General features: G+C 41.5%; 1 protein-coding gene across 1 annotated transcript in view; it reads left to right on the top strand.

The window, feature by feature from the left end:
• plekhh2 (pleckstrin homology, MyTH4 and FERM domain containing H2) overlaps window positions 1–23,755 on the top strand; it is a 92,481-nt gene that overhangs the window by 48,198 nt on the left and 20,528 nt on the right. Inside the window, exons 4-15 of the mRNA XM_002932393.5 lie at window positions 4,517–4,666; window positions 5,469–5,552; window positions 6,069–6,150; window positions 6,464–6,634; window positions 9,972–10,888; window positions 15,757–15,829; window positions 16,378–16,469; window positions 16,948–17,089; window positions 17,581–17,717; window positions 17,985–18,095; window positions 20,089–20,175; window positions 22,595–22,753. Coding sequence (XP_002932439.1) covers window positions 4,517–4,666; window positions 5,469–5,552; window positions 6,069–6,150; window positions 6,464–6,634; window positions 9,972–10,888; window positions 15,757–15,829; window positions 16,378–16,469; window positions 16,948–17,089; window positions 17,581–17,717; window positions 17,985–18,095; window positions 20,089–20,175; window positions 22,595–22,753 — 2,205 coding nt within the window. The remainder of the gene's footprint in view (window positions 1–4,516; window positions 4,667–5,468; window positions 5,553–6,068; window positions 6,151–6,463; window positions 6,635–9,971; window positions 10,889–15,756; window positions 15,830–16,377; window positions 16,470–16,947; window positions 17,090–17,580; window positions 17,718–17,984; window positions 18,096–20,088; window positions 20,176–22,594; window positions 22,754–23,755) is intronic.

The raw sequence follows: 23,755 nt of genomic DNA on the forward strand, positions 1-23,755 counted from the left end.
CCATCAGAAATCACGGGGCCCCTCCCATCAGTACAGGACACACAGACATAAAAAGTATTAGGGTCACCCTACCACAGTGCCCCCTAACGCTATTCTGGCCACGGTCCCCCCATACAACTGCCCCATAGACAGTACCCCCATACACTGTGCCCCCAATTGCCCCATACACAGTGCCCCCCACACACATTGCCTCCAATTGTCCATAGAAAGTGCCCCAATTTCCCCATAGACAGTGCCTCCAATTGCCCCATACACAGTGTCCCCATAGACAGCCCCCTCCACACAGTGCTCCCAATTGCCCTTAGACAGTGCCCCCAATAGGAAGTGCCCCCATACACAGTGCCCCAATTGCCCCATACACAGTTCCCCCAATAGAAAGTGCCCCCATACACAGTGCCCCCATAAACAGTGCCCCCAATTGCCCCATACAAAGTGCCCCCAATAGGAAGTGTCCCCATACACAGTGCCCCAATTGCCCCATACACAGTGTCCCCATAGACAATACCCCCCAAAGACCTTGCCCCCCAATAGAAAGTGCCCCCCAATAGAAAGTGCCCTCATACACAGAGCCCCAATTGCCCCATACACAGTTCCCCCAATAGAAAGTTCCCCCATACACAGTGCCCCCATAAACAGTGCCCCCAATTGCCCCATACAAAGTGCCCCCAATAGGAAGTGCCCCCATACACAGTGCCCCAATTGCCCCATACACAGTGTCCCCATAGACAATACCCCCCAAAGACCTTGCCCCCCAATAGAAAGTGCCCTCATACACAGAGCCCCAATTGCCCCATACACAGTGCCCCCATACACAATACCCCACAAAGACCTGGCCCCCCCCCATGGAAAGTGCCCCAATTTCCCCATAGACAGTAGCCCCCACACAGTGCCCCCAATTTCCCCCATAGTACATACCCCCAACAGACCATCGGCGGCGGCTCCTTCTCTCTTACAGGCAACAGGCGCTTCTATAAGGTTGCGCCTCGTCGCTGACGTGTGACGTCATACGCACGGGCGCAACCTTATAAAAGCGCCTGTCGCCTGTAAGAGAGAAGGAGCCGCTGCCGCCCCTTCTGATACGCCGCCCGGGGCCATGGCCCCCTCGGCACCCCCCTCGCTACGCCACTGGTACATGATCACATTTCAACACACATGAAGGGTCAGTTACGACCACAAGTGCAGCTTTTTATGTGTTATTTTTGATCCAAAAAGGTTTTTTACCCATAATGCAAAATGTAAATGATTGTGGGCTTGATGGGGCAAACTGGGGAAAGATGACCGTGAAACGGGTAGGATTTGGTTGGATGAGGGGAGTGATTAAGCAGATAAGGGTGCCTTAACTTACCCCAAAATGGTGATTAACCATATGCACAACTTTATGCACAAGTTTTCCTGTAGCCACTAACAGCAGTGTCTGCTTAGTGGTAGGTGGTGGCCCTTTAATGCAGCAGTGCAGTTATTGCGGCAGGAGAAGTTACCTCCTTAATAGATCGCCACAGATCTCAGTGGGGTGCAACCTGGGGTAAATACCCCAAAGCTTATTGGGCCGTTATAGCTGCAGTTACTTTGGACTTTTGCCATTCCTGGTAATGTGTCGTCTGAGGCAGTCGCTGAAATGGCACTGGCACAAAAGGTGGTTTAATATTAAGTGCAGGAAACATAGGCGAACCATCAGCTGACTGCTAATTAGCTAACCTGATAACCTCTGTATCCATAGAAAGAAGTGACACATAGGTTTCCATCAAAACAGAGCCCATAGCAATCATTCAGCAATTAGCCTTGTGCAATCAGGCTAATGAATGCAAATATCTGACTGGTTGCCGTAGGTTATTGCACTACTTCAGCTATTTTGCATTGCACAACATTCCCAGGCTTCTTTATTATGATGAGCGAGTCCCTGTAAGCCACTTTTGATGACTTTAGGTGTGGGGTCTGCGCTCAGAGTAAATATATTGTACAACAGAAATCCCCTTGGAATTTTTAGGGCTCCAGACAGTATTAAATTCACTCCTTTTTTAGATGTCAGACAAAGAGGAGTAATCTGCCGGCTATAATTGGCTAGGCTGGAAAAGACAAACATAAGCATAAAGCTATGAGAATATTTGGACATGTTTACACAGCTCGTAGGTAATAATATATACACCAGTGTTGCACGTGGAACCAGCCATGCACCGTAGGGACAGGCTTCCCACTGATTGCAAGGAGGAGGATTCCCTCAATACTGTCGCCCCACATGTGGGATGGGAAACATTTATAGGGCTTTGGTGCTCCTTTATGATTATTTCAAGGTATCATACATGGACACTACACGGCCTTTGACTTTCAGTACAAGTGTATTTGGTTTGCATTTGTGCCTGCCTGGACATAGCTTATTAAGACAAAAAGCAGACTTGGTGGGTAGAAGGCAGGAGTACAGAGGGCCTAGTGGAGTTTTAACTGATGTACAAATGTAATACTGTATATATATTGGACGTTGTTAATACTGTAGTATTAGTAATACTAGTCTCCCTGTAAAGGGAATCGTATTGTCCTCCATTACACTGCCCAAGGTAGAGCAATAAGGGGCGATAATAATGTGTAGTATGGGCTGTGGTAGTTACCAGTTAGTTAAGTCTATACTGTGTAGCCCTGACCTCTAGGAGGTGGATGGGGTAGTCCCAAGGGAATGACTTCAATGTGACTTAGTGAGGTTGGTTCCTCTGCTGTTTTCTAGCTCTTGGGCAGTAACCCATGGCAACCAATCAAATTGTTGCATTCATTGTTCTACCAGCAACTGCCTAAAAAAAGCCAATTACTGATTGTTTGCTATGGGTTACAGCCCACAAGTAAATTTGACCGGTGTTGATAAATGAGCCCCAGGTGGCACAGAAGTTATCTCCCAATCCCAATCAAGTGTCTACAACTTAGTGTCACCTCACACTATACAGGTATGGGATCCCTTATGCGGAAACCTGTTATCCAAAAAGCTCTGAATTACGGAAAGGATATCTCCCATAGACTCCATTATGAGCAAATAATTCTAATTTTTAAAAATGATTTCCTTTTTTTCTGTAATAATAAAACAGAACCTGTACTTGATCCCAACTAAGATATAATTACCCCTTATTGGGGGCAGAACAGCCCTATTGGGTTTATTTCATGGTTAAATGATTCCCTTTTCTCTGTAATAATAAAACAGTACCTGTACTTGATCCCAACTAAGATATAATTACCCCTTATTGGGGGCAGAACAGCCCTATTGGGTTTATTTAGTGGTTAAATGATTCCCTTTTCTCTGTAATAATAAAACAATACCTGTACTTGATCCCAACTAAGATATAATTACCCCTTATTTGGACAGAACAGCCCTATTGGGTTTATTTAATGGTTAAATGATTCCCTTTTCTCTGTAATAATAAAACAATACCTGTACTTGATCCCAACTAAGATATAATTACCCCTTATTGGGACAGAACAGCCCTATTGGGTTTATTTCATGGTTAAATGATTCCCTTTTCTCTGTAATAATAAAACAATACCTGTACTTGATCCCAACTAAGATATAATTACCCCTTATTGGGACAGAACAGCCCTATTGGGTTTATTTAATGGTTAAATGATTCCCTTTTCTCTGTAATAATAAAACAATACCTGTACTTGATCCCAACTAAGATATAATTACCCCTTATTGGGACAGAACAGCCCTATTGGGTTTATTTAATGGTTAAATGATTCCCTTTTCTCTGTAATAATAAAACAGTACCTGTACTTGGTCCCAACTAAGATATAATTACCCCTTATTGGGGCAGAACAGCCCTATTGGGTTTATTTAATGGTTAAATGATTCCCTTTTCTCTGTAATAATAAAACAGTACCTGTACTTGATCCCAACTAAGATATAATTACCCCTTATTGGGGGCAGAACAGCCCTATTGGGTTTATTTAATGGTTAAATGATTCCCTTTTCTCTGTAATAATAAAACAGTACCTGTACTTGATCCCAACTAAGATATAATTACCCCTTATTGGGGCAGAACAGCCCTATTGGGTTTATTTAATGGTTAAATGATTCCCTTTTCTCTGTAATAATAAAACAGTACCTGTACTTGATCCCAACTAAGATATAATTACCCCTTATTGGGGCAGAACAGCCCTATTGGGTTTATTTAATGGTTAAATGATTCCCTTTTCTCTGTAATAATAAAACAGTACCTGTACTTGATCCCAACTAAGATATAATTAATCCTTATTAGAGGCAAAACAATCCTATTGGGTTTATTCAATGTTTAAATGATTTTTAGCAGATTTAAGTTATGGAGATCGAAATTACAGAAAGATCCCTTATCCGGAAAACCCCAGGCCCAGCATTCTGGATAACAGGTCCCATACCTGTACAGTGAGAAGGTTAGAATCAAATACAGGTATGGGACCCGTATCCATAGGGGTTAAATGGATAATGGGTCCTACTGTCCATACCTTGTGAATAGCATCAAAGCACTTCATAGGCACAAACACCAGTCTATTGTCTCTCCAACAGGTACAAGTTATGGAAGAAAAGCTAAAAGCAGCCAATATTCAGACCAGCGAAGCTGAAACTCGGTGGTATCAGAAGAGCCAAGACCTAGAGGTGCTGGTGCAAGAGAAGGATGATATTATTCGCTGTCTGGAGCAAGAACTTGAAGATCAGGTTAGAATTCATGGCTATAAATATATATACAGTATATAAGGGATGCACTATGTCTGATTTTTGGTTAAGATTTGGCAGATTTTTCATCAGGATTCGGGCGAATCCAAGTGGCTGAACTGAGTCGTAATCCTTAAAATTAGAATTTGGATTTGGTCTGGTATTCACTGAATCTTTCACAAAGGATTCTGAGTTTAGCCAAGGTTTCTGCGATCTGACCCGGACCCTCACACCCACATTGACTATGATGCCTTTCTATACACAAACACACCCAAAGAAGTGCCATCCCAAACCCACCCTGCTCCCCACTGAACATCTCTGCAAACCTGAAGTGAAGTCATTATTTTGGGCGGGACTAACTCAATCAGAATTGTTTTTTTATTTAAAAAAATGTTCAAACCCTAAGGGCTCTGGTACACGGGGAGATTAGTCGCCCGCGGCAAAACTCCCTGCTCGCGGGCGACTAATCTCCCCGAGTTGCCTTCCCTCTGCCATCCCACCGGCGAACATGTAAGTCGCCGGCGGGATGGCAGACGCGGCGGCGCGATTTCGCGCAAATCGCCGAAAAAGACTCGCGAGGCTTTTTCGGCGATTTCCCGAAATCGCCCCGCCGCGTCTGCCATCCCGCCGGCGACTTACATGTTCGCCGGTGGGATGGCAGAGGGAAGGCAACTCGGGGAGATTAGTCGCCCGCGAGCAGGGAGTTTTGCCGCGGGCGACTAATCTCCCCGTGTACCAGAGCCCTAAAACTGAAACCCTGTAAACAATGCAAGATTACACTGACATTTTTGTTTATATCGTCTAGAAGCAAATACGGATACAAGAAGCAAAGATGATAGAAGACAAGGCAGCAAAGATAAAAGACTGGGTAACATCAAAACTGAGAGAGGTATCCACTTTATGCTACTATAACGGAGAACCTTGGGGGGAACTTTATTGTGTGAGAGAACAATAATCACAGTTTTCCTCCTCTGAGTAAGTCAAGTGATTTTGTTTGGCTTTTAAAACTTTTTACCTTAAGTTGGCCATACACACATAGGATAACCAGTGCATGTATGGTGGGAGACATGGCGACCAATATCGATAAAAGCCTTGAATATCGGTCGTCTCGTCTATCAGGCAGGACTAAAAATTTTGACTGTGCCCGAACATCATAACATTAATGCTGAATTGTCAGATGGGTTGCACATCTGACCATTAAGCTCTAAATGTTAGCAGAGAGGCCAAACAATCCTCGGGGAGATTAGACACCCGCAATAGCAGAGATTTAACCACGGGTCCATCTCCATGGACTATTGGCTTTAACTATCCCTCAGCCATTTTATTATATTATTTAATTACATTACTTATTGACATTCTTTTGTGATAAATAATACTGACAAATGTCGCCATTCTTTTTTCTTAGCTGGAACTTGAGAATCAGAATCTACGCCTAACTAATAAAAATTACAATGAAGAGATAACTTCTCTGCGTTCAAAGTTACAAGGTAATACTAAGTAGCGTACACTCTATTTACACTGGCTACCAATGGCCAGACTGTGTTGGGGAATGGCTAATTGGCTGGTAAGTGGGTGATCAAGGGCTGGCAACTGGAAGTAAGCAAGGGGGCAAGAGGTGTTTAACTTGCCCGCCAGTACCTCCTGGCCAAACTCTAGTAAATGAGCAATATCATCTAGGGATCTAGCATAGACCTCTCTGTCACATCCAATGCCATTTTTACTGAGCTCTTCTTCTAGTGGCTCATACTATGCAGAGAACATTGTGGAGGCTCAATAAGTCTAAATATATGTGTTTTACAGAGATCAAGGATAAGAAATCTTCAGTGGGGGCCACACAGAAGCCATCAGAAGGTCAGCGACTGAGTAGTTTGACTTTTGGATGTTTTCAAAACAGAGCAAAAAGCCCCCAGGTGGATCCAAAACGTGAGGAAAACAGCAAGTCATTAACAGAAGCAACCGACTGCAGCTATGGTAATGCCCCATTTACTATTCTAATGGTACTGGCTTATAATATGATCTAGTGACGTGAAAGAGTATAAAAAATGGGTAGATTTGAGCTCAGTATAAACACAACTGGCCAGTACAGGTACAAACATGGTTGTCAAGTGCCTGCCCAAATGATTGGATACGGCAACATGTAAGGGTTGTTGTATATTGTGTTCTGTTATTGCATGTTTTTCTTTAAATGTCCATAGGCGGCTGGGGAAAACTATTTTCCATAGAATGTTATGTGTATATGCAACCAACAGGTGGCAGTATAGTTAGGAAAAGCAAGCTTAGTGTAATGCTGTCTGCCAGCCACCAGGTGATGATAGAAGTAACAGGGTATAAAAGTGGGAACCACACCCAGGGTTCAGGGCCTTTATGGGACGGAACAGATAGGTAAGTGGAGCAGGCACTAGGTGTCGGGCACTAGAAGTCAGTTTCTGTAGTATTTTCGAGCGCACAGCAGACCTGATGCATCTATCCCCAGAGGCTAACCGCAAGCCTGGTAGCACAAACTTTCAACAGATGATTAGAGCACCCAATGCAGTGGAACTGCTTCAAAGCTTTATTGCTGACTACAAACAGTTTGTAGTCAGCAATAAAGTTTTGAAGTAGTTCCACTACATTGGGTGCTCTCCTCATCTGTTGAAAGTTTGTACTTGTGTGATTAGCCTGCATGGAATGTGCCATTGTGCCTCTTGGAAACAAGGGAATGGTTGTCTGCATGTTGTGAACCTGGGTGTGTGAATGAAGCTGTGCCGTATGTTGATTGGAGACTTTGTGACATTCATATGCAAAAGTACATGAAATGCTGGTTGTCCTCCCTACAAAGAGAGCTGTGTGGCTTCATTGTGCTTTCTTATACCATTTTAAAGAAAACCTTAAACATAAAAAAGAATGTGGCAAGAAATTCTGTATTTTATATGGTGAATTACTGTTTCAGACCACAGAATTAGCAACCCTATAACATGAATACTGTATGCCTTAACAATTGTCTGCAGCAGCTCCCCATCTTCTGATCATGTTATCTTTGATTGTCAGTGGCACTGCACATGCTCAGTGTCCTCTGGGCTGCTGCTGAGAAGCTTAGCTTAGGGGTCATTGGAAATCATTAAAGCAGCAGAAAATCCCTTGCCTTGCCAGCACTAATTCAATGTTCTTCAGCATTAGAAACTTCCAAAGTGAATACTAAAACGTCTATATTATTTACCCTACAGTTGTTCCTTGACAGGGTCGGACTGGGCCGCCGGGACACCGGGAAAAATCCCGGTGGGCCCCGGCTCTAGTGGGCCCCGGCGGCCCAGACCCGACCCTTGCGGCGCTCCCCCTGCCCGAACGCTCCTGCCCCAACGCGTTATATTTACGGTTGGGGGGGCCCTCGGGGGGGTACGTTATGGGCGCGGGCTCTGGTGGGCCCTCCACACCCCAGTCCGACCCTGTCGCTTGACATAGGTGATAGTTTTCATAGTTTTATAGTTAAGCCTTTACACATATCATAGAGTAACGGTCCCTTTAACGAAAAGATTAAGTTTGGCACATAAGCACTGAGACCCATATGTCAAGTATCTGCCGAAGACCCTAAGACTACAAGAGCATTTCTCATGAAGGTGCTAAGATTCACGGGTCCAGGGCGATCTAAACAGGCACTGTGTTGGGTGGTAGATGTATTTGTTCAAGAGAACACAGTCCACTTTAATGTCAGGTAAAGATCAGAGGGCCCCGTGCACAAATTATTATGGACTTACATAGAAGATGAAATGATACATTTTTAGCAAATTGTCAAGTGGGTGGTGCACAGATTCTTTGGAAAGCAAAGGAATTTTAAATCCCAGAATCAATCACTTCACAATGGAAGAAAGCAACAAAAGACCAATATCGGCAGCTAAAATCTGCCCGTGTATGGCCACCTCTAGGGGACCCAATGATCTGAATCAGGAATATCTTTGTCAAATCGAAATACATTTATATTTATTTCTGGAAGTTCAGACAGAGTTAGACACTCTTTTGCATTTTCTACACTAGAAAACACTCTAAGTGCTATTTAAATCTAAACATTTAAACATTTGTTCTTAAAGAAAAACTAAAACACAATAAATGAACAGACTATAAAAAATACACCTTATGTTTTGGGCTTCTATACCAATCCAATGCTACCAGAGCCCTTTAGCAAGAAAGATACGTACCCCACAACAGCAGCCCAGAGCACACTGAGCATGTACAGTGTCACTGACATACAGAAGATGAGATTGGAAGATAAGTAGCTTGTTGACAGCTTTAAAGGCATGAATTGTTACTGTTATATAGCTGCTAACTTTTGGGTTGGCAAAGTTTGGTTTACAACATACGGATTTTCTAGACATGTTCTTTTTAAGGTTTTAGTTAACCATAAAATATTCTGCTGAACTTTGATCAGTCTCTTAGATGATGCCTCAAACTGCACCCAGTAACCTACATTAGTCCTATCTAGAAGTAAGAAACTTCATATCAGTGACTCCTTCTTTGTGCTGCTAATACAGCTAAATATCCCATGAATCTATATCCAAGCTAATATAGGTATTCCCCTATAGTAACACAATTATGCATGAGAATTCTAAGATATAGTGGTGAATATAAGGTGTCTGCCGTCCCATTCTTATAATTATAAACTTATATTTACATTAAACCAAGGGAAAATGCATTACATATATTTATAAATGAACAGTACCTACAGCTCAGTGATCCCCAACCAGCGGCTCAGGGGCAACATGTTGCTCACCAACCCCTTGGATGTTGCTCCCAGTGGCCTAAAAGCAGGTGCTTATTTTTGACTTTCTGGTAAGGAGTCAAGTTTTGGTTGCATAAAAACCAAGTATAACGCCAAACAGAATCTCCTGTAGGCTGCCAGTCCACATAGGGGCTATTAAGTAGCCAATTATAGCTCTCATTGGTACCTCCAGGAACTATTTTCATGCTTGTGTTGCTCTCCAACACTTTTTCCATTTAAATGGGGCTCACAAGTCTAAAAGGTTGGGGATCCCTGCTACAGCTCAATCAACATATTTTAGAAATAATTCTGATTTAATCAAGGCAATACCCTCTTGCAAATTAGTCAGGAACCTATGATCTACATGTCGTCTCCCTTTTTGGACTGCCTTACAGTTTTTATACCTCTATAGAGAAGGTTTTGATACAGCAGATACATAGGGGTCGCAACTAAACCCATGTAGCCAGGCTTAACGTCCAGCACCAGTTCTACATTGGGGTATGAGTTTACTTTTGGAGAAGACATACCTTGTGACCATGTTGGTTGTTTATTCTGTGCATTATTGCTTTCTCCCTACAGAAAACAACATGAAAGAAAAGGCCCCCAGTATACAATGGCAAGATATTTCTGATGCCCAGGCATCCTTATCACGGTGTAGCAAGGGGCGGGTGTGCGCAGAGATCCCCAGTATCAGTATCAGTGACTGGAGCTCCGAAGAAGACATTAAGAAACCCCAGGCAAACGCTAGGTCTGTGTCAGTACCATCCAGTCAAATTTCAGAAGAGGGTAAATGGAACAGCAGAAGTGGGAGTGACCTCTATCTCACTGTCTCAGAAGACAGCAACTCTGCTTGTGAAGAAGAAGGCGTCGAGCTGCATAATAATAATAATGACCAGGCAGTATTGTACTCCATGCAGAGAGGCTTACAAAGAAGCCCACAACATGTGTTCAATGGCAAAAAATACTTCACATTTTCAAATCAACGGGCAAAACTGGAGAAATCGACAGAAGAACTGAACAATAAATATTCATTCCCAGGTCTAGACTACACATTGTTTTCTAGTGACACCAGCCCCACATTTTCTTCAAAGAATGTAAATTCAACGCCAAGGCCAGGAGGCCAGCATTCAACCCCCAAAGACTCGGCCACCAACCTACCTTCTCCCAAGCAACGGACTCCTAATATCTTAAGCATGAGCGAGGCTTCAGCCAAGAAGCACCTCAGCCAGCCACAGATGAGTTCTGACAGAATGTTCGGTAAAAACAGGAATGCTATAAGCATGGTGAAGCCATACAGGCCCCAAGAGACAGACATCGACTTGATTGATGAGCAGAGTAGCATGTTCCAAAAGATGGATACAAGCTATGATGGAATATCATTTTCATACGATACAAGAGATGGCCAAAACTCAGTAGACAAAGGCACAGTTGGCTTTCCAGAAAAGGCGCATTGTGCCAAACCCCCGACGCCTCCGCTACATCGATTTCCTTCTTGGGTAAATACTGCATGTTTCTCCACAACATAAATTAGCACCATTTTACAGCGTTAATATATTTTTTCATATTTTTATATGATTATTAGGACAGTTCCTTGTTATTCTTAAAGCCTCACATACCATATGTGTTTTTTTTCTCAATATGAGTAATATCATCTGTTTCTCATTTATATTTCCTTGAAGAACACAAAAATGCATTTCATGTTGTCCCAAATAATTTAGTACTGGGATTTCTCCTCTGAAACCAACTGTTTCAAAACAGGGATGTTTGCAATATGTTAACCTTTATGTTGGTTTCCCCTCTCTTCTCCTTCTTCCATTCATCCTTACCTTAATTGTTACAAATTCAGGGGTTATTAAGACATACTTTGGAAGTTAGTAAGCTAACCAAGGTTTTAAATATTTGAAGATATATTTAAATTGCTGAAAGGCACGTTACAATTACCAGCTCTAGCTTTTCACATTTCTTGCTGGATAAAACCTCAGTCTGTACCTCTATTGACTTAGACATTCTTCTTTAAATGGTGTAAATAGTAGAACAGCTCCCATACATACCTCTGATTTATTGCAACCAATCAAATTGTTGCATTCATTGTTCTACTTGCAGCTGGCTGAGAAAAGCCAATTGCTGTGGGTTACTGCCCATGGGCAAATTTGCCCAGTGTTGATAAATGAGCTCCAAGTATGTGTAATTCTTTAAGGGAAATGCAATAATATTCTTACTACAACTGACTTCTGTCGAGGTAGGAAACATATCTGGTTACTCATTGTGATTTTTTGCAGCCAACACTTTTTCCTTATTGTACATTAATTTGGATGCCAATGAATCACAGGGGATGATTTATTAACCAACTGCAAAGGTCAGTAAATAAGCCCCACTGACTCAGCAGCACACAATATGGCAAGGTACAAGGAGCAGGTGTTTGTTCTTTTGAGTAGACCGATATATTGAAAAAAAGGGCAAACAAAGGCAAAGCTTACTTAATGTATATACAACATTTTTTATATCCATATTATATTATATCTGTTTATAGCTTATAAAAAAAAAGTTGGGCTTGCTTAAGCATATAAGGCAGGAGCATATGGTGCTGGAAAGGTGATTTTATAAGAGATTTAAACAGAATTTTACCGAATTCAGGAGCTGGTTCAAGACGTGGCCAAATCCTAGTACTTTTTGCAGCATTCAGTCAAAATTTAAAGGGGTCATTTGCTATAACCCTGGGCAGCAGTGCAAAAGCACGCCCCCTAGTGCTCGTGCAGAGACCACTTCTTCCCGGGGTCTGGTTGTGCTCTGTACCTTGCACTGCTACAATAGAGGTGTCTCTGATCCAAACAGAGCTCAGAAACCTGTGTTCAAGTCATTTATGCAGGAAGGCAGAGTGCATGGTGCAAAGAAATGTTAGGTTCAGCCAGTTTCCATTTTATAAATGAGTCAAACGGAATTCAAACTCTTGCAGTCATGTGAATTTAAAGTTCAGAGCACGTGAAGGCGACAATTGTTTGTTCAGAATTGATGGATATTGACATTTTTCCTCCAGTTTGAATTTCCAAATCCTTCCATGAAGCACAAAACTTGCAAGGACAAACTTGGAAATGCTTGTGGAAGTACAAAGGGTGCAAGGACAATTTGGACAAATTCTAAATCCTCTACTAAAGATTTAATACAAACCACTTTTGGAAATTTAAACTGGAGGAAAATTTGTAATTTTGTAGAGGATTTGTTCAAATTCAAAAATGTGGGATTTGGTGCATCCCTAAATGTAAGAACGGGTTTATGTTTAGCACCATTTGTGGATAGGGTGATTGGATATGGTTCCAGAATGGAAATAGTTGGGTACTGAAGTTCTAGTAAGTTTTAGACCTAGTAGTCTAGTCTGTACGTAAACTGTCATCATAACAGGTCATGTGCTTCTGGTGTGCGGCCAATGAGGTTGTAGTATGACCTTTAACTCAGACTTCTCTTATATGCTTGTCATCTTCACAAAGGGATAGAAATGCAGGTTTAATAAGGTGCCAATGCTGAACCAGAAAGTGACTTTTTTCTGTCCGATTACATTTCAGACATGGCTAATAGAAGGAACTCTTTTTAAGCAAGTATATACAAGTCTAAATAGAGTTTGGTTTAACACCAAGACAAAAAGGGAAAAAACAACTAATGAACAAAGCAGTTCGAATGTTTAAATTCAACTTGGGACCTGTCCATCAAACAGCCCCTTGAAAGTGCCCTGGAGTTTTTTTTATAACATGCTGTTGGTTTTGAAAATATCTATGGTTAAATGTTCCTAGGCCAATCCTGTGTCTCAGCATTCTTGGATCCCTTGAAGAGATGTGGGCGAGACTCATCGTCAGACATTGCCTGTCCCTTTGTTATCTGGGGGAGAGGTACTGGAGTTGGATGATGGATATGTGGAAATCATGAGAACTACATTGTTTTTCTCATTTCTTAATAACTGTATTCCACCGAGTATGTTATTTGTTTCAAATTACACATTTTTTTGAGGACTGTAGAACAGCGAAATCAAAATGCCCCTGAGAATTGAGGCAGATGCTTGCGATCCCAGACTAAAAAAATATGTCCAGTGCAACGGCCAAATGTAGGAGTAGAAACAGGTGTTAAAGCTGCTCTTCCTCTCCTGTGCATCTTCCTTGGCCTTGTTTGAACTTGGATGTCTCAAACAACTGAAGCAGAGCTATCACACCATAAGTCAAACAATAACAATTTGGGTTTGCCAAGATCATGGTTTGTCCACAATGCATTCAATTTGCATCTCTATTAGTCCCAGGGATAGAGTGCACTTGGAGAACTGAGGGGGCTTTAGCACCTGCACGAATGTAGAAATGAGAACATGTAAACAGGGCTGGAATTGGAATAAATGGGGCTCAGGGAAATGGAGGAAATCTGGAGTCCCAGATAGTTTGGAACAAGAATACCAAACGTGAATACCAAACAATCTTTATTAAGTATTGGATAGATGTGAAAGCAACTGCCCCATATTATTAGCTCTATCAGATTTGTTGGACTTTAGGGCTGGCCTAAACTGTGTAAATGAGAACTAAGAGGTGCACTTCTGCACCCCCTTGTTCTCCTGCACTTGGTGCAGTGGCAGTCTTAAAGGAGCCATAGTAAGCAGTATACACATGAAATAACCGTAGAATAGTTGGCAGGTACTCAATGAACCAAACCAAATCAATCCCAGAAAAAGTATGCATTTTAATCAAAGGTCAATGACTAAGTGCACAAAACATGCAAGGCTGTATTAAACCTGCTAAAATGTACCATATCCTGTTTTATAAGCCTGTTTTGGAATCAATCAATAAGTTCCTGCCTACTATTCTAATATATTTGCTCCCCTTGCTAAAGGCTCAGGGTGGTGCACCCTCTAATCACTAGACTGAGTTTATTTGTTTGGATGTTTCTGAAATAAGTCCATATATTTGATATATTGTCCATACAAAAAATTGAGTTGATGTAGTGTCCATACAGACATGGAATTGGTGAAGTGTCCATACAGACATGGAGTTGGTAGGTGTCCATAAAGACATAGAGCTGGTATGGTGTCCATACAGACATGGATTTGGTGTAGTATCTGAATAGGCATGGAGCTGGTATGGTGTCCATACAGGCATGGAGTTGGTATGGTGTCCATACAGGCATGGAGTTGGTATGGTGTCCATACAGGCATGGAGTTGATATGGTGTCCATACAGGCATGGAGTTGGTATGGTGTCCATACAGGCATGGAGTTGGCATGATGTCCATACAGACATTTAGCTGGAGCTGTGTCCATATAGACATGGAGTTAGTGTAGTCTCCATATAGATTTGGAGTTGGTGTATTGTCCATACAGACTGGGAGTTGGTGTAGTGTCCATACAGACAGGGAGTTGGTATGGTGCTCGGGATGATTTATCATTGCTGTTTTTTTCCAATAAGTCATTACTTATTTCTAACTGTCTGCATTGTTAATACCCAACATGCAATTTAAATTGGAACTGAATAGTTTGGATGTGTGTTAGTACCCAGAGCTGCTGCTGAGTGGCCCTGAGCACTAACACCCTGATGAAACTGACTGACTGGTCTGACCAAATTGACACCTTCATGAGCTTCTGTGTCAGTTCTTTAACACTTATTGTTCCCAAGTTCCCAAGTTCCCCAGTGTTGGTAAATGGGAAAAAAGAATTGTTTGGAGTGCTCCTGGAATCTGTAGTTTGATCTTTCATAAATCGACACCACACAGATGGTGTGGGGTTTTGGCAGACATGGTGCTTCCACCTATAAATCCTATTCAATGTATAGCATTTATTAGTTTCCATCTCAGCACCTCAGCTTTGTACATCTGATAACCATTGGGATTACATAATGGAATGTCCGTGTTTCTGTGCTTGTTCCTGTTGTTTGTTCTCTTGCTAACATGTTCCATTCCATATTGATGTAGGGCACATCTGTGCGATTGAGATTTCCCTGTAGGGCCACACCAAGCATTTTGTTATTACAGTAACATATACATTCTATTGTTAGTCTGTTTGCAAAGTTGTGTAAGTCGTAGTTTGAATTGTTTTCTTATTTACCAAGACTGGAGCGGGGAAGGCAAATGCACAGCTGTGCACATGTTGAGAAACGTGGCACATTTCATGGGAGGGGTGCCATCTTGATTTTTTGTCATGGTCTGGTCTAATATCATCCCTGCGCATAAGAGTACTTATTTTATATAGAAACCAATATATACTAAATGCCCCGTACAGCCCATGCAAGTACAGTATATCTTGCAGTCTGTACTTGGGCATTATTCTGTGACACACATCTGGAACTCCAAAAACCTCCCATGGTCCACTGTTAGTTTATTATTGTATTTCTGTTTTTCATCAATAGGAAAACCGTATATACTCCATCGCCAAGTCAGGAATGAGAATGTCTGATGTTTCTTCTGAGCCAAATAATAAAGGTAAGTGCTCATCTGCCCTACTGCCAGTTTTTGTCTCCCCTTCAAAAGAGCAAGTGTCATTAAGTTCCCAATGAAGTTTGTAAGGTGGAATGGCAGCTGCACACTGGTATTTACACTAGTCACCTCTAATTCTCCTTAAAACAGGGGTCCCCAACCTTTCTTACTCGTGAGCCACAGTCACATGTAAAAAGACTTGGAGAGCAACACAAGCACCATAAAAGTTCATGGAGGAGCCAAATAAGGGCTGTGATTGGCTATTAGGCAGCCTCTATGCACCCTATCAGCTTACAGGGGCTTTATTTGGTAGGGAATCTTGTTTTTATTCAACCAAAACTTGCCCCCAAGTCAGGAATTCAAAAATAACTCCCTGGTTTGGGGGCACTGAGAGCAACACCCAAGGGGTTGGGGAGCAACATGTTGCCCCTGAGCCACTGGTTGGAGAACACAGCCTTAAACTCATTCATGGCAAGGAAAGGGGCTGTAAATTCTTTACTCAAATATATATATTCTGCCTGTTACTAAGCCTGTTTTGCCCTCTGTGCCTACAGGTAACTTGATAACATCAGCATCAACCTCAGGAGTCTACACATCTCTGATATACAAGAACTTGACAACTCCTGTATACACCACTTTGAAAGGGGTAACTGTTTCCATGTAATGTATAACTCTTGCAACAAAAATATATAAAGCCGATATAAAAATTATGTGTAATGCCGCTCATGGGGTTGTTAGGTATTTTACTGGCATGGGCAGTAAAAATGATTATTGTAGCTAATTTTGTTAATAGGAAAGAAACATAACCAAGACATCTGTCCCATGAATGCAGCACAGGTGGAGGCACATGTCTAATAACCCACAGCAACCAATCAGATGTTTGTTTTAAAACAGGTGACTGGCAAATCCTACCAGCTGGTTGTTTGCTTTGGTTGCTATGGGTTACTAGAACTAATAAAGGGTTTTATTTTATCATTTTATGTTGTTACAATGTAAATGCAGCTCAAGAGGTCAGATAAGTTTATATATGTAACCCAACTCAAATTCTTCTTGTGGAAAAAAAAATACGGAGCTGAAGAAACCAAAAAGCTTATATTCTAGTATTTGTCTGCTTTGTAATGTAGAAAGCAACTCAGATCAGCACCAGTCCACTGGAGGATTCTTCTGGTTCTGAGGAGGAGGACAGTTCGCGTTCTAGTTCTCGGACCTCAGAGTCAGACTGTCGGAACCAGAGTGATGCCGGAAGCCCTCGTGCCCTGAAGAGAGGTCAGTGGCTAATATGTTCTTCATGCTAGGACCATGAAATAACTCTTATGTTCTCCCATATCAAAGATACCCACAATATCACAACTTCTATGGCACATCCTGGTTCCACTAGAGCAGTGGTTGTTAAACTTTATCAGTTCAGTGCCTACTTGAGCAGATGTCCACCGGCCAGGGCTCCCCTTGAAGTCCAAACTTTGGTCAGCGCTAGCACTGAAGGTCCAACCTTTTCATTTGGCTTCCTTTGAAGGTCTTACTCCAGTAGATTTAGTAAAGTCCTTTGACATTTCACCACTGATGTTTATGGCAACAAAGCCACAAAAGTACTGAGGGTGCAGCGGTGTTGGTCAAGGAGGGGGGACTGGGTTGGCAACATTTATTAGTGTATTTTTGTTCTCCTTTAGTGCCAAGTGGAGTTAAGGGTAAAAGATTTGCATTTTCTCCCAATTAATAATATTATAAAGACAAACTGAAAGAACACTGTCTCCCTGCAGGCATCTCGTTCTCCTCCATGACATCAGACAGTGATTATGCAATTCCGCCAGATGCATATTCAATCGACAGCGAGTTCTCAGAACCAGAACAGAAGCTTCCAAAAACCTGTTCCTCATCAAATGACAATGGCAAAAATGTAAGACATATGTGTGAATATCCACTGCCCATTTCAGTCAGAATCCCATTATTGGCCTGGGCGAGATTATCCTCACGCAACTGATTCTATCTGTATCCTGAGTAGTTCAATTGATAGTTCTTCTATGAGACTTTAAAGGGCAACTCCACCCAATTTAATATTTTTGTACAACAAAAGAACATTCTGAACAGCTTTCCTGTATACATTAACATTTCAAATGGTCTTGGCATTATTTGTAATCGAATATATTTCTTTCTGTCAATTTAGGAGCTTTTAGAAAAGTCTGGATATTTGCTAAAAATGGGAGGCAAAATAAAAACTTGGAAGCGGCGATGGTTCGTACTTAAAGGAGGGGAATTGCTGTACTACAAATCTCCAGTAAGTGAAGAAAATATTTAGTCCTTCTCTCTAGTTAAAGAGCAAAGTTATGGGGCCAGTTTATTGTTGTGAGCTTTGTTATTTATTCCTTTATGATTTCAGTGCAAATTTTATTAAATCTGCATCATATTTCATGGTAAAATTGGCTACAGTTTCTTTAACTGTAGAAAATCTCAACATAAACCGAGGGATTTGCTCCTTAATATCAGTCATCAAAATTTAGCTTGACCACAGACAGTGTTGGACTGGCCCACCAGGATACCAGGGAAACTCCCGGTGGGCCCAGGTATAAGTGGGCCCTCCTGCTCCTGACCATTTGGCCTCTTTCATGGTCATTCCCTATTTCTGAATGGGAACAAAGAGGAGAAATAGATGGAAGGATAGATGCTAGCATGTACAGTAAATAAAAGAGACTAGGAGAATAAAGAGGTTGGGTGAGGAAAAATAGTTTGGAAAGTGGGCCTATGGTATAAGGTATAAGTCAAAATGGCTTTACTAGTAATTGAGCCTACGTAGAAACAGCTTTGAATTCTGGCCATTGGGTAAAGTTGTCCCCCTAAACCTCTTTGAACCATTGGGGCAATATATATTGCCCCATGTTTGTAGTGTAGAAGAATGGGGATCCAGTGTAATTGCTGGATAGGGTTGCCACCTTTTCTGGAAACAAAATACTAGCCTTCAAGCATCACTTTTTTACAAGCCAGGCCAGTAAAATGCCAGCAGCCCCATCCCTGTAAGAAGACATTTGCATGGGTACTTGTGCGACTATGACTATTTCCATTTTGGCCAGAAATAGCAGCCCTGTGTTGTTCAGATACATTAACAATAAGGGCACTTGCCTCACAAGACAACCAGTGTGGTCTATTACCCACTATTGGAAAGGCACATTTACTGCACTGTTGCTTTAAGAGGTCTTTGCCTATTTTAGTTAAAGGGGTAGTTCACTCTTCAGACTCGTTCCAGCTTTCAACTGGGAGTTTATGACCCTGGCAGACAAAAACTGTTGCTCTATGACAGGGGTGTCAAACTCAATCACATAAGGGGGCTGAAATCTAAAACACAGGCTAAGTCGTGGGCCAAATTTTTTATTAATATACTTAGTAAGATACTAAGGGGTATATTTATCACAATGTGTAAAAAGTGGAGTAAGACATTACCGGTGATGTTGCTCATAGCAGCCAATAGATGCTTTGCTACTGCTGAAATCTGATTACTGATTGGATGCCTTGGGCAACATTACTGGTAATGCTTCACTCCACTTTTTACACAGCATGATAAATATACCCCTTATTCTTAGTTACTATGTGAGGAAAATGGAAATTGATCAGGCTGGATGGTCAAGGGCCACATAAAACAGCCAGGTGGGCCGGATATGGCCCCCAGGCCTTGTGTTTGACATATATGCTCTATCAGACTGCAATTTAATTGTTATTGATACTTTTTATGACTTTTCGTTCTATTTATGCCTCTCCTATTCATATTCCAGTCTCTTATTCAAACTCCTGCCTAGTTGCTAGGGTAATTTGGACCCTACCAATCAGATATCTGCTGGAATTCTAAACTGGAGAGCTGCTGCACAAAACGTAAAATAATTCAAAAAACACAAATAAACAAATGAAGACCAATTGCAAATTGTCTCAGACTATCACTCTCTGAATCATAGTTGATTTAAAGGTGAACAACCCTTTTCTGAAAGTGGAAGAGCTATTGCGAACATCTGTTGTGGCAGAAAGTGACCCAGTTATAAAAATAAAAGTTGGTAATTATGTGACGCCCCTATCCTACCCCCAATCAGAGTAGAAGTGATTCAAGAATTACACTTCAAAAGTGGTTTATTTGTACAAAGCAGGGTTTTACATATATGCAATATATTGTTATAGAGACTTACATTGTTTGGGGAAATACTTTTCCTTTAATGTGAGCTCTGCTGTTGCTATTGTTGACCCCACTTTCCCTTTATTAATGCTGATGTCATCATTTTTTTTGCCTGCAGAGCGATGTCATCCGGAAACCTCAAGGTCAAATCGAGTTAAATTCATCCAGCCACATCCTGAAGGGGGACGGGAAGCAAACTGTCCAGGTGACAGATCCCATATATTTACATGTATAGCCTGTAATATGTCTTCATTGCTCCTGTTATTTTACTGGAGTTCATACAGACTAAAATAAACTTGTATTTATTATTAAAGACACACCCCTTAGAGCTTCTGTCTTCAGGGAAAGACACATTTTATCCTATCAGTGTCAGTATTTTTGTATTATTCAATGTATAGCAAGCACAGCCATACAGGAGTCCCTATACAGGTATGGGACCTGTTATCCAGAATGCTCAGGACCTGGGGTTTTCCGGATAAGGGATCTTTCCGTAATTTGGATCTCCACAACTTAATTCTGCTAAAAATCATTGAAATATTGAATAAACCAAATAGGACTGTTCTGCCCCCAATAAGGGGTAATTATATCTTAGTTGGGATCAAGTACAGGTACTGTTTTATTATTACAGAGAAAAGGGAATCATTTAACCATTAAATAAACCCAATAGGGCTGTTCTGCCCCAATAAGGGGTAATTATATCTTAGTTGGGATCAAGTACATGTACTGTTTTATTATTACAGAGAAAAGGGAATCATTTAACCATTAAATAAACCCAATAGGGCTGTTCTGCCCCAATAAGGGGTAATTATATCTTAGTTGGGATCAAGTACAGGTACTGTTTTATTATTACAGAGAAAAGGGAATCATTTAACCATGAAATAAACCCAATAGGGCTGTTCTGCCCCCAATAAGGGGTAATTATATCTTAGTTGGGATCAAGTACAGGTACTGTTTTATTATTACAGAGAAAAGGGAATCATTTAACCATTAAATAAACCCAATAGGGCTGTTCTGCCCCCAATAAGGGGTAATTATATCTTAGTTGGGATCAAGTACAGGTACTGTTTTATTATTACAGAGAAAAGGGAATCATTTAACCATTAAATAAACCCAATGCGGCTGTTCTGCTCCCAATAAGGGGTAATTATATCTTAGTTGGGATCAAGTACAGGTACTGTTTTATTATTACAGAGAAAAGGAATCATTTAACCATTAAATAAACCCAATAGGGCTGTTCTACAGAGAAAAAGGAAATCATTTTTAAAAATGAGAATTATTTGCATATAATGGAGTCTATGGGAGATGGCCTTTCTGTAATTCGGAACTTTCTGGATAACGGGTTTCCAGATAAGGGATACCTGTAATGATAAATAATCATGGATCTAATTGTACAGCAGAAGCCCCATAAACAAAGGAATCAAAAGTTTTAAAGCACAAAGTTCATGCAATAGGATGTGGTATTTGCATCTTTATTCCAGCAGCTTGGCACTCTGATGATGGGGCCCTAGGACAAATGTCTACCCTACCATAAAGCTGGACATAATTTTGAAAAGATGATCAATCTAAAAAGGAAATATTCCTCATATAAATGTACTCAAGGCATAGGTGACCTATAGTGCAGAACAGCTAATCTTGCTGCTACCTCCCATAATTCCTCCAACAACAGGATGAAAGGGGTATCCCTATAAAGACAAATACCCTCCCCTATATAACTATATAAGTGCCCCTGTTATGTGTTGCACTAGAATCCTGCAAGAAGGATTAAGATCTGGGTAGGATCTGCTGGTGGGATGGGTGTCCATGTGTCCAGTACAGGGCCAATAGGAGGGGTGGACCTGACTGATCCAGCAAATCAAACAAGTATATAGCACTGGTCAGAACAGAGTGACCCAGAATAGAGGATGCCTGTAGTAGGTCCAAGCCCCCAGATGAAGGTCAAGCCAAGAAGGAAACCTCATGAGAGGTGAGAGAGCAAGAAATTGACAATATCTTTTGAAGGAGCTACAGTAACAAATTACAAAATTGCAATAAATTCAAAATATTAGGGCTGCGCCAAATCTGTAATTGTAGGATTTGGCCATATACCAAATGTACTACAAAAAGATTCTGCTGAATCTCTAACTGAATATAAACCCTAATTTGCAGATACAAATCAGCAAAATCACAGAAAAAAATGATAAATTATCTAATTTAAAAAGTCTTGTGGTAATAAGGGTTTATATTTGGTTCAGCCAGGTGCTGAGGTTTGGGTGAATCAGAATCCTGCAAAAAGGCAGAATCCCAAACCAACTTTATACCTTCTGACACCTTCTGTTTTCTGCTATTCCTTTATCTCTTTAGGGGTACAATTACATTAAAGGGCTGATTTAACATAGGTGCTTAGTTGGCCCAATGCAGTTACCCATAGCACCCAGGGCTTTCTAACTTTTAGTAGATCTGGGTATCTGCACTGGTGCAAATTAGCAGCTGTGTTTGTAAATGAGCCCTTATATATCTATAGCCGAAGTCTCCATATTGTGGCTGAATAGAGTTTGTGTATTTCTTGTTGTATTTGCTGTACAAGCAGACAAGTGTGTTGGCTGAAAATAGCTTTTCTTCCTGACCTGCCTTTTTATTCCTACCAGTTGGTGACAGAGAAGCGCACATACTACCTGACAGCGGATTCCCCCAATATCCTGGATGAGTGGGTGCGAGTTTTACAGAGTGTTCTGAAAGTGCAGGCAGCGAGTGTGCTGTTCACACAACCAGATGTCAAACCGACGGTGAAGGGTTTGCTCACCAAGGTAAGAGGAATGGTGACTGCCTATCGGCAATGCTGGGTTCGGTGTCAGAATAAAGGGTGAAGATCATGATGATGAGGATGATAGCTTCCACAAGAGCTAGGGATGGCTAATGCCTACTATGTGCTCACCTATATTTATTTATAATGCATCCTACCAGACCAGAAGTGACTATGATGTATAAATACATTGCAGTAAATAAGAAATTCCTGTTTTTGTTTAGACCTCCATTATGGGCCAAACCATCAGAGAAGTGGGGTCTGGAGCACACTGACCCCCTGACTGCCATCCCCTGACTGCCACCCCCTAACATGCCACCCTCCCCGCAACCCATTTGCTCCTCACCACTGATGCTAGTTTGCAGCCGGCAGCAAACTTTGAGGCAGGATTCAGGCTGGGGAGGAAGGACTTTTATAAAGCAGACCCTGCGGTCTGGGCCCCCCTGTCCCCCCCTGCTGTATTATGGCTACACCACTATGGCTAACATATTGTCACCAGCCACTTTTCTAGCCTTTCCCTGTTCCCTTTAGAGTGAGAGGCACAATGTTTCTTATAATGCACACGTTTCAGTGAATTGGGAAGCGTTACTACTAACAGGGGCAGCTCTGAAGAGACCAATATGGCAGCATATTGTCTCATGTATGAGGCCTCAGGAAGCAGCTCTGAAGAGACCAATATGGCAGCATATTGTCTCATGTATGAGGCCTCAGGAAGGCCTGCCCAATATATCTTGCCAAAAATTGAAATAGATATCCGGCAGGATTAAATATCAGTGGCACATTAGACTCGACCAACCATTGGCTTCTGGGCCACCAATCAAAACAGTATGATTTAGCCCAACCCACGTATAGCAAGATCCACTCATAAAACAAATGGATCACTCCGTGTAGAGCAGTTTATAACCATATTTTACAGATAATCCTTGGCTATTATATATTATACAGATAATTTTCCTTTATCTGGACTTCAGCCACAACCGGTTCCTCAATGATAAAATCCAGAGAC

Source organism: Xenopus tropicalis, chromosome 5 (genome assembly GCF_000004195.4).
Source record: "Xenopus tropicalis strain Nigerian chromosome 5, UCB_Xtro_10.0, whole genome shotgun sequence".
NCBI lineage: Eukaryota > Metazoa > Chordata > Amphibia > Anura > Pipidae > Xenopus > Xenopus tropicalis.